We start from the raw sequence: 12,802 nt of genomic DNA on the forward strand, positions 1-12,802 counted from the left end.
CTGCATGGGTGTTTTCGTGGTTTTCCCCATGTGTAACGTGTATACGAGCCAGTTTCCCTTAGAAAGTCCTCCACGAAGGCATCCCTCCCCTTAGGCAGATAGCCCTAGTGTGCTTTGCCATAATCTCAATAAACCAAACCAAACCAAACCTCAACATATTTTGTTTTTCTACTTTCAGTTTTACTGATAAGTAGTAAAGTTTCGAAGTTTGAAGGATTTTAGTCTGAATATATAAAAACCTAAGGGAATGACATTAGCCAACGTTTCAAGTGAAGTTCGCACCCAAGCCGCCGAAGAGGGAAAATGGTTAGTGACTCGGATCATGTACCTTGAAAGGTACCCTTTTGACGGGAAAATGGTTAGACTGCCTTAACGAATGTCCTGAGTTCGAATGCCGGAGATGGCATAGATACGAATTATCTGTCTCTTTATAGGTGGCAACAGTGACCCCTGTTAAGTAAGTACCACGAATAAAGTGACCACCGCTTCCGACCTTAGCAGTAGCCAACGCCTATAATGACTAGTGCACGCTAATTGGAGAAAAAAAAAAGCGGGGGAAGCAAAATTACAATCTAAAGGCTGATGCTAAACAGTTGAGCTATTTGGAGAAATGAAAGACTTATTTGGACACTAAAATAATAACGACTTCCCCAAGAATGTCTTCACTTACGTTACAGAAGGCTTAACTTCGCGAGAAATATCAAAAAATGTCACTAGTGGTTCATCAGTGAAAGATTCTGAAAGTATATTGATATCGTTTTGACTATAACAGGAATCTATTGAATACAAAGGAGGAAAGATTACAAATACGTGTCTGATACATTTGGGAAAATGAAATGCTCCCAGATAGAGCAAAAACACTCTAAAACTCTTATTTATAAAGAATTAAAAACTTCCAAATGCAAGAATCATATTCTCAGACATGACTCAGACTAATCAGACTCAGACTCTCAGACTAATAACTATATTTACATCTAAAAACCAACGCCTATAATGACTAAGTTCGTTTCATATTGTTTGGATGCAAATAACGCCAGAATATTAATTCATATTGTAATTATTGTTTAATGTTAATAATAATTACTAAACTTTTCATAGGTTACATTAAATATATCACATATAATATTCCACTTGCACATAATCTAGAAAATGCAACTAATTCGACTAACACTGTCAATTTCACGCAATTTATATACTACTTGCTTCTGTGATAATAACGAGATAATACTGTTATGACTCGCATATCACATTAGAGAAGTCGCGGAATCATTGGTTGAGGATGTCCTGAATTAAAACATACATATATACGAGTATGATGCTATTTGCGCTTTACGCATATCTATATTATATAATGTATTGAATAAATGTTTTGAACTCAATAATGGTGCTGGAACATATAAAATTAATATCTAAGTACCTCATGAGAAATTCTTAATTCCAAAAAATGGGTAAAATAGCACATACCTTCTTGATTAGCATGATATCCGATGAGGTTTGTATAAAATTCTATATATATGATATAAAATATTTGAAGCAAATTAACTACTTTTAACAGCATTAAAATCTTTGATATTTTAATGTCACAAAAAAGGTGTGAAGATCCCACTGACTTGACTGTTAGGCATCGGCCTCTAAATTAAAGTTTGCAGAGACAAACCTTAGATGAAGGTTTTTATCTTCGTATGGCTCGCCACAGACCTAAGAACACGATCGGATGTTCTTCATACTGTCTCCACTATGAACCGATGCTTGGCTCTGAGAATTAAAACAAGGAATCATTTATAATTGCTTTCATTAACTTTTTTCCCCTATCCTTCTTTGGTTAAAGCTTGTGTCCTTTATAACTGCCGGTTAGTTTCATTAAAGCTTTTGACTCATGGAAAGAGCTGTGTGAATATTTTCCTGATGGAGGAGAAAAAAGGAAACAAATCCAAGCTCTTATCATTTTGAGAAGAAGCCAAGAAAAAAATCTAAGCTCTTATCATTTGATAAACGCTGGTCCATTTCTATCGGATGAAAGTGGTCTGTGTTCTACCAAATTTACAAGTAATTACAAGTAATTTTACAAATTTATAAATAATATGTTGACGATCGGTGGTTGGTCTTATTTGGTTTACTCAGTTTTCTTGCTGTCATAAAAATGAAGGAAAGAAATCTGATTTTTTTTAAAAAAGTCTTTTGTGGTTCAGAATAAAACGTCATTGTCCTGGTCAATTTTGTAATCATTTGATTTTTCTCTCAATTATAAGTGTAATTTATTTTGAATATCAAAGTTGTTTTCCAGTACTTTTATTATTATTATTATTAAACATGTAAAGCTATTATGTTACTCAGAATAGGAGACGGGAAAATCAACTGTGCTTTCTTCGAAAGTCCAACGTTGTATCACATCATTGCTAGCCAGACACATTACTACCACTTACATCAAAACGGCATGCAGAGGGAAATTCAGTAGTTCCTTACAAAGAATATTATTAATTCTCTTATTCCCTTTTGCGAAAAAAATAGGGAAAATAATGCTAAAAATCCTTTTATCTCATTTTACAATGTATACTGCATCTTATTAATTGTATAAAAATCAGGCAAAATGAACAATCTTAACATGTATTATTTTTCAGATCATATATATATGGAAGATTCTATTTTATCATTTTGCTGTTGTTTATCAACGGAAACTTTATTTTGCAGGACTTCAGATGTGAAGCACTATTTAAGATGAAAGTTTCCTGGAGTTTGGAAAATATACCAAAACTTGAAAATTTCATGGATGGTTTGGATGAACAAAAGAAAAATCTAGTGCTCAGTGTTCTGAAAAAATATCCGGAAGAAATAACAGAGAGTATCACAAATGCTCCTAAATGTAAGTCCCCTTTATCGATAAGCTATTTGTTTTTACATTATATTTATTTTCATAATTAACAAAGTCACAGAATTTTGAAGTATACAGATTTCTGCAAAGACTTCAAATTTCACAATGGCAAATAAATAAACTAAACCTTAATTCGTAGTTGGGCATATCAAGCAATGAATATTGCTATTTCACACTGCAGTAGAACAATGTTTCAATATTCTTTAAAATGATAGTTTTACGCTACTAATTTTATATGTTTGCCTAAATATGAAAATTAAAAAACAAATCTGATGCGGACACCACATGACTTCCTTGTACGGCCTATTTAACTTATACACAATTTTTACAATTAAAATAAGAGTTTCTGTGCAAAAACAAGCAGTTCGGCCAGCGAGCAAGAAGACAGATTTTTCAGTTCACAAAGTTTATTTTTGGTACCACTCCGCAAAAAGACCCTGGAGGTGCAGAAACTGACTTCATTCACTATTCTGCTAAGTTTCAAATGTAAACAAATATTGCTGCTAAGTTAAACTTAGCAGCACCTAAACAACTTTTCAATTATTAATAATTCCACAACTATTGCATGCAGATTGTTGTGCTGCATGTGCGCTCATTAATTATAGGCGTAAAGCCTTTATTGTAACAAGAACAATAGGAATTAAAAAGGATAAATTAGATTATCTATTTAAGATTATAAAAACGCGATGGTAATCTGTATAACGGGAAGGATGCCTTTGTGGAATATATTCAAAGGCAAACTGACTCGTATTTCCGTTATACATTAGAAAAATCATAAAAATACCACTCTTATTTTGCATTTCGCCCACAAGCGGCAAAGCGATAAGTCGCGAAAGACTCGTATGCAATCTGAGTTTGATTCCAGGCGACCGGTTTGGCATGCGCATTTTCGTAGTGTTACCCACGTATAATGTGAATATGAGTCAGTTGCCCTCAGATAGTCCTCCACGGAGGCATTCCTTCACTTTAGGTATACAGCTTTCGATTACTTTTCAATAATCAAAGAAAACTAAACATTTTACATTTCAGAGAATTGCATGAAGATATTTTTTCTTTAATTGCTAAATTAATGTATAATTCAAAAAACTGAAATAATGAAAAGAAAGTATTTTTAAGAATTTACAGTTCTAATGTATTCTATTGTAGAGTTCCTCTCTTCGGAATTCTAAGTTAATGTTGGAAGTGAAGAATCTAAGAACTGATAAGCGAATAATCGCATTGAGTTCGGTGACAAGAAACAACAAGATTAGAAGGGTAACCCTTTATTATTCCAATAAGATTTAGCAAAACTCCGCCTGGGAGTGTACAAGCAAAGCCCGCACTTGGACTTGAACTTAAAAGACTAAGAATTAAACTAAAACTAAGATTAACTAAAGAAGTATAGCCGAAGCCATCAAGGTTCAAATCGAGTTGGCCCCTTAACTTATTTGACTACGAAGCTTAGCAAGGGCCTGAGTACGGCTGAGCGTAATAACAGCTTTGAGAGAGAGAGAGAGAGTGGCCAAAAAGGCAGACGCGCGTAAATCAGAAACTCTGATTCTCTCTGACTCAGTAACCGCAATCTTCACTACTGAGAAAGCGATTGAAAGTTTTTCTGTACTTGATTTGGCGGATTGGATTTTAACTGCAATGTCGTTCATATCTTGAATAAATTTGAAAACTTTAGGATCTGAAAAGACTTGGGATATTGGATTATCGTTTTCTTCAGAGATCTTCTGTTGTTTAAGGACAGCGCTGTAAGGGATGTTTCTTTGAATTCCATTAATTTCTGTTTCATTTTTAGATACAAGTGCTGGGAAATCTTTAAGGTTGGGTATTTCTTGAATTTTCTCTGCAGGTTTGGGAGTTTGAAAACTCTTTTTATAGATCGGGCAACCACGATATGACGATACATGTTCTCCACGGCAAAAATAGCAGATGGGTTTCTCTTCACGTTTTAAAGTGCATGTATTAGATCGGTGATTCTGGGAACATTTACAGCATATTTCTTTTTTATAGCAATTCGTTTGTGAGTGTCCATAACTCTGACATTTGAAGCATTGTATAGGTCTTTTCGTTTTAGGTGCGTATTTCTCAATTGCGATGTTAAAATTAAAAATGTTATTTAGGTTGAAAATCGCTTCTCCTGATTTATTTCTTTCTAGTTCAATGAAATAGACGGGTAATTTAATGATTTCGCATTCAATTCGCTTTGTGAACTGTTTTATTATTAGTACTGGAAATTTTCTATTTTTAAGGTCTTCAAAAACTGCAGTTTCTGATGTACTTCTGGGCATATTTTTGAGGATGACTTTAATGGTGGTTTCGGAATGAAGTTGATATAGGTGTGAAATTCAATGCAGGATTTTTTAAAAAATTCTATGGCGTATTTATGTAAACTTTTTTAGCTTTCAATTGGGTTTCGTATTCATTTTTTAGAATTTTCGTGCTTAAGATGTTCTGTAAATCAATCCAATCTAATTCTTCTTGAGTTACAACTATAGGTGGTATTTTTACTTCAGTTGTATCATTAGATTTATCTTCGGTAGGTTCATTATTTTCTTTATCTTTTAAGGGTTCGAATCTGTTGGATTTCTCAATTTTGGCATTTTCGTTAGGTTTCTGATTAGGTTTGCAAGTTTTAGAGGGTGTCGTCCAGACTATTTTTTGTGCTTCGTCAACTATTCTTTTTGTGGTTTGTGCGTCAGGTGATTGTATTTTGAGAAATACTTCCTGGATAGTGTTCGCTAATTCATCGTGTTCTTTTACATTTTCTGCATAAGTTTTTCTCGTTCATTGAGCCTGTATCCATTAAATTGGATTGTTCGATCATACGTTCTTGGGATTTATTTAAGATTTCTGTAAGTAGTCCGTTTCTTATTATTTTAAATTCGGGTTCGTCTTCTGCTCCATATTCAAGTCCTTTAATTAAGTAAGGGAAGATACTTTTATATTTTTCCATGGTGTCGCGAAATTATTTGGTTTTTGGAGTCGCAAGACTGGGGAAGCTATTTTTCTTTATTCTTTTAGACTGTTGCAATTTAGTTTCTGAGCCGGAGGATTTTTTGAGAAAATCTTTAAGTTTTAATTTTCCGCTATTCTTAGATGAGGTGGAATAATCTGAGTCGTGATCCATTTCGCTATCGCTATCATTCCTATTCCAAAATCGATCTGGTGGTTTTTTGGCCGCCATTGAGGAGGATTGAGGAGGAGCAGCGACGCCAGGCACCGTTCTTTGACTCAGTAAGTAACTTCGTGGTTTAAATACCGCTTCTCCTCATTAAATATTCAGCAAATTTAACTGTTAATAAAATTAACATAATCCTTACACCATAAATAAATTTGCTTATGCTGTTATGAAAGTAGTAGAGAAACATTTCTTATTAGAGTAGTAGAGAAACATTATTTTTAAATACTTCATAAATAATATTTATTTAGAAAAATCTTCTCACAGCTAAGAATACTTACGGCAACTGAGAGGAAAGTTTGCGCAGGTATAGCAATATCTTTGGAACTTTGTTCTAGAGATTGTAATTTAGAATAAACTGCAAAAATTAAAAGCCATCTCCCTGCCACTTTCTTGGTTCCATTTCCTGAGCATTAACCGAAATAAAACATTTGAAAAGTATATCTCTCTTAACTAGGAATTCTTCTTTTTGTTAATGTCACCGTGATCATGATTTAATTAATATTCGTAATTTTTTTAAATATTTAGTGGTCTAAAAAAAGGTATAACAAGAATATGTAGCTGTTAAAATCTCTTGATGATTTCTTTAAATTGGAGATATCGTTTTAGTTCTTTAACCAGTTATTTTATGTTAAACCACTCTTCTGTCTTCCTCATTTCCATTTTCCTCCCAGAATGTAAATTTTAGCTCGCTTGCCATTCAAATGAGGCAGAAAGAAGAGAGTATTTAAAGGAAGGTTTTAGAGAGTATTATCAGAGAGCATGTTCTGCTTGCTGAAGGCAACGTTGCTAATTTTGATTCTCTTTCTAGTATTTTCCGAAACTGCGTTATTCTCGCCATTGGGCTTGTTACGCCGACCTTAGGTCAGAGCAGGATTGCGCGTTATTCTAGTTGTAACGTACTTGCCTTAGTTTTAGTTAATCCATTATCTTTCATTTAAGCCCTAACTGTTGTCGTTTTGTAAGCGCGAGTAGTACTGTCTGTTAATTTCTATTTGAGTAAAACAAAACAGGCCTTTGCACTGTTTTCCTCTTCTGTAGTATTTGCAAGACACAGTGATGATTCACTAATAGTCTGTATAAAGTTTCCTACATTGTATGTTAGGAAAGAAGACGAAACGTCACAACTTACTAAAGTAAAAACCAATATTTTTCCTCAATTTAATTCAGTACGCAATTCATAGTCTCATTATTCTTTACGTGCTTCAACAATTAACATGATTAACCACTATAAAATAATGTTTAGCGCGAAAACTGTTGCTACTGCACATTTTAATGTGCTGCCCGAGGCGAACAACCTCCTTTGTATTTTCCTTGCTAGCTACGCTAGTTCAGATTTAATAATCGAAACCAGATGTAAAGAAGTAAGCAATGAAGACTTGGAAAGTTTACTCGAGGATCATCAAAGTGAGCTGAACAAAAAAAGATATACCATAACTTCAGAAACAGTAACAAAAGCGCTTTTGGAAGAATGTCTTCATAAGAAGAGGGAGAAACAAAAATTATTCTAATTCTTTAAACCTCGAAATTTGAGCAAAATACGGTAAGGTAAAACGTCTCATTTAACGATATCACCCTGAAAGAACATTATAAAACAACAGTATAAACGGTTTCTTCGATAAGGCCGCGTCTCACTTAAGAAACATTTTAAAACGTCGTGCAATAGCAAAGCACATTGGATAAATATTTTAGTAAAACAAAAGCCCAGTGAATCTCAAGCAGAGTCAAGTGCGCTGACAGACAAAAAGATAAAAGATGATGCATCCTAAAGACCTAAAAGTCTTTTAAAAAAGATGTCTCCTAAAGTTAATATTTCTAAGACAATTTCTCATCCAAACAAATGCATCTTCTTCAACATCTTTCACTTATGCCGTCCACTCTTCTTTGCACAGGTGCAGTAAAATTAAATTTTCTTCTTTTAATAGAGGTTTTTAACTTTTTTGTTTTATATTTACGGTTTTTCGTTTGGTTTTGAATTAAGAAGTCGTGCACAAAGTACTGTTGTAAAGTAGGAACGAATTAATTCATTTACAATAATTCCTGCGGTGAAATTTGTTTTGGCTTTCGAATATTTCGTTTGACGAACGATCTTCAGGGATGAATTAAATTCGTGAACAAAATTTCATTGTAGATTAAAAATATTTGTTGAGTCATATTTCTTTACTACTGCACTCGTAAGATATTTCTTAATACAGCCTTCTGAAAGAAATTTTATGATTTCAAATTTTCTTAGTTGAAGAATTTAATAATTTTAAACTTTTTGTTCTTAACTTGAAAGCCTTTTTTTTTTTTTTTTCCTTAATGTAAAAACTTCTGTTTTTTCAGGTTTCATACATGGTGACTTCAATGAAAACAATATTTTGGTGCAGATGGTAAAAAATGAGTCTTCGGATTACACTTCTTATTCCGTAGAGGGTACTCTAGATTTTGAAGACGTTCACTACGGCACTTACGCCTGGGATATCGGAGTGATGTTAGCTTACGCGATGTTGGACTGCACAATCGTCGACCCGCTAGAAGGAGCCGGACATGCATTAGCAGGCTATTTAAGCATTAGGTCCCTAAGTGGTTTAGAATTATCATTACTCAAGGTTAGCATTAATTTTCAATGAATTTTTCATTTTAATAAATATAAATAAGGAATACTGGAAACATTATATGCATATTTGTTTAAAAATAACTTAAATATTATTTACTTAAATTTAATATGCGTTTTTTACAAAGAAAGTTCTTACAAGTCTGTTTCCTTATGTGTGTGCTTTTATTCGGTTTCTTTTGGTAGAATTGTCCTCTGTCAGACTATTTTTGGCCTTTGAAGAAAACAGACTCATACATAACTCCCTGAAAATATGTACAGTTTTCCTGCAAAATCATCCTGCATGTAGCACTTTTTAAATTAATCCTCACTATTGAGAATGCATTTGTATCATCACTCTCAAGGACACTGCAGAAATTAGTTCTGTAGACATAACCAAATATCCGATCTACCACGTCACCGGTATTAAAGCTCTGTCTCAGAGAACTTTCCTTTATTGTACCGACAAAGTAAACATCTAAACTCGGAGAAAGCTAAAAAAAAAGTGTAGGATGTTTGCATTTTTGTTGTGATACTTGTTCACTAGACTCCATATTCCGCTGTTTTTTTTCTCACCGAAGTCTTTTTTTTTTTTTTTTAATGGAGTAGTTAAAGCGTCTGTTCATTGTTGAACAACTCTGAAGAAAGTCGAGTAAAATTACACTTTTAATCATCCCAGGAGATATTCGTTGTTATCTTGAATCTATGAAATTTGCAAAATAGTAGTTTTTTAAATTTGTTCGTTCTGGAAGTGTTTGTGTTCCATTACTGACTAACTAAATAGTATTTTTTGGCATATAGAGAATCGTGCATGTGTTATTAATAGAGCAAATATTTGCAGAATTATTTTCCTGTAGATTTTGAATGCTATTAAGAATTCTAAACGTATGTGCAATCCCTCTGCTCTTTCAAAACAAATTATTAGTTGGTGAGAAACTCACCATGAGATTCAGTTATTAATATCTCAGCTTGTAGAAACATGGTGAACCAGTTTCTCAGCCATCACTTGAGCAAAAATCTACGCTAATTATATTGTTTCCCTTATATTGGTTATTACTGATGAGTTTTAGACGAGTTCACCTTTAAACATTTTCATCCGCTTCCAAATCTTACTCATTCGTCGCCTCATCATACACATTTTTCAGCATTTGTAGATGTCAGTTACAATGTACTCTTTCCTTAAAAATATAGTGGTACCGCTGTTCATATTCACAGCATTGAATGCTGTAATGACATTGCATTTATTTATGTTAAATGTGACAAACAGGTATTCCTTTCGGAACGAGTCTTTTATAAGTTATTCATAAAAAAACAGAGTAAAGATTAAGAGATATTAAGAGATGATACAACAAAATTTTAAATTCATAACTATTAACTGGAAATTTGGCAAAATCAACCTATTATCAAGAGTACACGGCATAGTGCAAACTTTGTATTTTTGTACGAAATGATTATTGTTCTCTGAAAAAAGGGTCACGTGTTCTTTGCACGATGCAGGCAATATGCTGCCCGCAAAATACATCAGCATCATACTTTAGAATAATAAGAATAGCTTTTATGATGTTTGCATTCTTCTTAAAAAAATTAAGTCTTACATTGTAACTTATTTTATGCTAACTAACTGATTATTATGATATAAACCTTTACTATAGCTTCACCTATCCATAACCTTCCCAAGGGTGCAAATTAAGTTGGTATTTAAGTCTAGGGTTTTGAAAGGACATATAGGTTTCGGCAGTGCTGCTGGCAATTTTATTCTCTTCCACGCTAACTCTGCCCATTTATATTCCAGCTTTAGCTGTTTTACTTGCTGATGCTAAAATGCATTATTAAATTTTTCAGCCAGTTTAAGTAGATTAATTTGTCCTAGTCTTTGGTTACGATACCTTAAATTTAAAAGTTCAACTTTGTTATTTTAAATACCGGCGAGCGGCAGAGTTTATTTATACGCACAAGCTGTGCTTTCTTTTCAAGTGTTAATAAAAGGGATATTGTTAAGTTAGAATACAGCGCCACCTATTGGATAAGGAGAGAAACTCTCACTTGGCCATCTGGACAAAGAATCTCTAAGGAGATAGGAACACTGAAATACATTATAATTATCCGACAACAACTTTAAAAACAAATTACCATGAAAACGTTTAGACAATTATTTGGAATGACCATTGTGAAAACCAAGAGCAAAGTTTTCACCCAATAGCCAAAACCATTTCACTTACAGCATTACATTTAAAAAGTCTTTAAAAGAATTTCACATAGCTAAAACCAAGTACCTCTGACTACAACAACAAAGAACGTTTTCGAACAACGTGGTAAAAGATTGCTAACATGGCCGACGGCATGCTGCATTCTTTCAAAGAATCTCTAAGGAGATTCCTTACAGATTCTTTGCATTCTTTGATGCTGCTTTGTTGCCTCCTGATGTTATTTCGCACATGCGCAGTGAGGTACGGAGGGTGGATAGCTTTGGAATGGTTTGCCCCTTTAAAGTAAGCTTCAGGGATATACATAATGTGTCTCTTCGGTCTGACGGAGCCACATTTGCCCCGGGGAACCTTTACTTCTTCTTTTTAGAGATTCTTTGATCTGGATTCGACTGAGCAACATGCCAGAGCATGTATTAGATCTGAATTTAGTTAATTACTGTCAATAAATTAGTTAGTTCTTTTGCTATACAGTCCACTCATTAGTTTAGAATCATAGTACAGATATTTATAAACATTCTAAAGATTTTATTATAATATTTCAGACACGCTTGTCAGTCTAATAGAGTTTGAAAGACTTTTAGTTAATTAGGTCCTATAACACAATCAAGACCCGTTAAGATAGTATGTTATACTAATTCACCGCGGTAACAAAGTGATATAAATCCAGAAAATATGCAATCATTTCAAATATAATTATTGTTGAAAGTAAATAATATCCATCTAGAAATGTTTTAAATCATATAAAAGTTGTTCAACCGGTTATGGGTCTAAGAATCTAATTCAAGTATACAGTAAAGAAATGTAATGCAACACCACGGCTATTACAATAGCAATTTAAAGAACCTAGCGTACTGAAAAGCTTCACAATGAACTGCAAAGAAACTTCATATCAACTAGTAACAAATTTTTCAATAAAAGTTAATATATAAGGAATTATTGAATTCCCTTGTGAATGTTAGTACCCAATAAGGGATAATACGTCGAATTAGCAATCCTCCGAATCTCGCCGAGGGCATCCCTGGTTTTTCATGATTTTCACTCCGATAAAAATCTTAATGTCCGTACGAATCAATTATGCTCCTGCTGAAAGGTAAGCATCTTTCTTCTTGTTCGCGGTCAAAATGACACCCCTTTTCTTTCTAGAATTTCTGCTGAATTCTTTCCCTAGATATTAAATTTTTTAAGATTTTTTTCCTATTTTATTCTGAAAGTTCTGTATTACACAGTGAAACCTCTTTAAAAAGACCGCCCAAAGTTTCAGATAGTTTTTGGTGTTCTGTAGAAATGGTCAAAGCCCTTCAATATCCATTTTATATATGATCGTACTTAATTATGTTATGTACATTTTCAGAAGTAGTCTTGCGTGGAATATAGTCATCATGAGAGGTTTCATTGTACATTTTCATACAGAAGCGACTATTATTTTCATTTAATACAGTACTTGTACAATTTTTCAGATGTGCATTGCTTGTCGATTGTGCCAATCCTTAGTCCTAGGAGCTTACAGTTACAAGCAGGATCCGGGAAATTCATATATCATCATTTCTGCAAGATCCGGATGGAATAGACTAGAGCAAATATGTAATATAAGCAACGAAGACCTGTTGAATTTATGGGAAAAAATACAGCAACAATATAATAATTAAGATAATAGTATATAAATTGTTAAGGTAAAATCACATGATCTGTAACATTATGAAAATCATTCATAAGGCAATTATGACAATAGCCTACTTTGTATTCAGAAGATTTGATGTCAATATATTTTTTTGCGAATGCCTAAGAGAGCAAAGGAATAATAATATATTATAAGATATGCTTTGATCAAATACCATATTTTGCTCATATAGGATTTTAAGAAATAATTATGTTTTTAATTATTATCCGAGAATAGCTATCCTCGAAAAATAAAGAAATTTTTACTTTTTCATTTTATTTTATTTTATTTATTTATTTATTTATTTATTTATTTATTTATTTTTTTT

At 33.1% G+C, this 12,802-nt stretch overlaps 1 protein-coding gene across 1 annotated transcript; it reads left to right on the forward strand.

The window, feature by feature from the left end:
- The first annotated feature begins 247 nt into the window (after window positions 1-247).
- Window positions 248-12,716, forward strand: LOC118205416 (hydroxylysine kinase-like). Its single transcript, XM_085814339.1, has 4 exons — window positions 248-358; window positions 2,689-2,860; window positions 8,361-8,626; window positions 12,275-12,716. Exons 1-4 carry the CDS (start codon window positions 248-250, stop codon window positions 12,461-12,463), a joined length of 738 nt encoding a protein of 245 aa, XP_085670465.1. The 3' UTR covers window positions 12,464-12,716.
- The last annotated feature ends 86 nt before the right edge of the window (window positions 12,717-12,802 follow it).

Source organism: Stegodyphus dumicola, chromosome 4 (genome assembly GCF_044657685.1).
Source record: "Stegodyphus dumicola isolate Sdum_Otavi_A_Nest chromosome 4, ASM4465768v1".
Lineage (NCBI taxonomy): Eukaryota > Metazoa > Arthropoda > Arachnida > Araneae > Eresidae > Stegodyphus > Stegodyphus dumicola.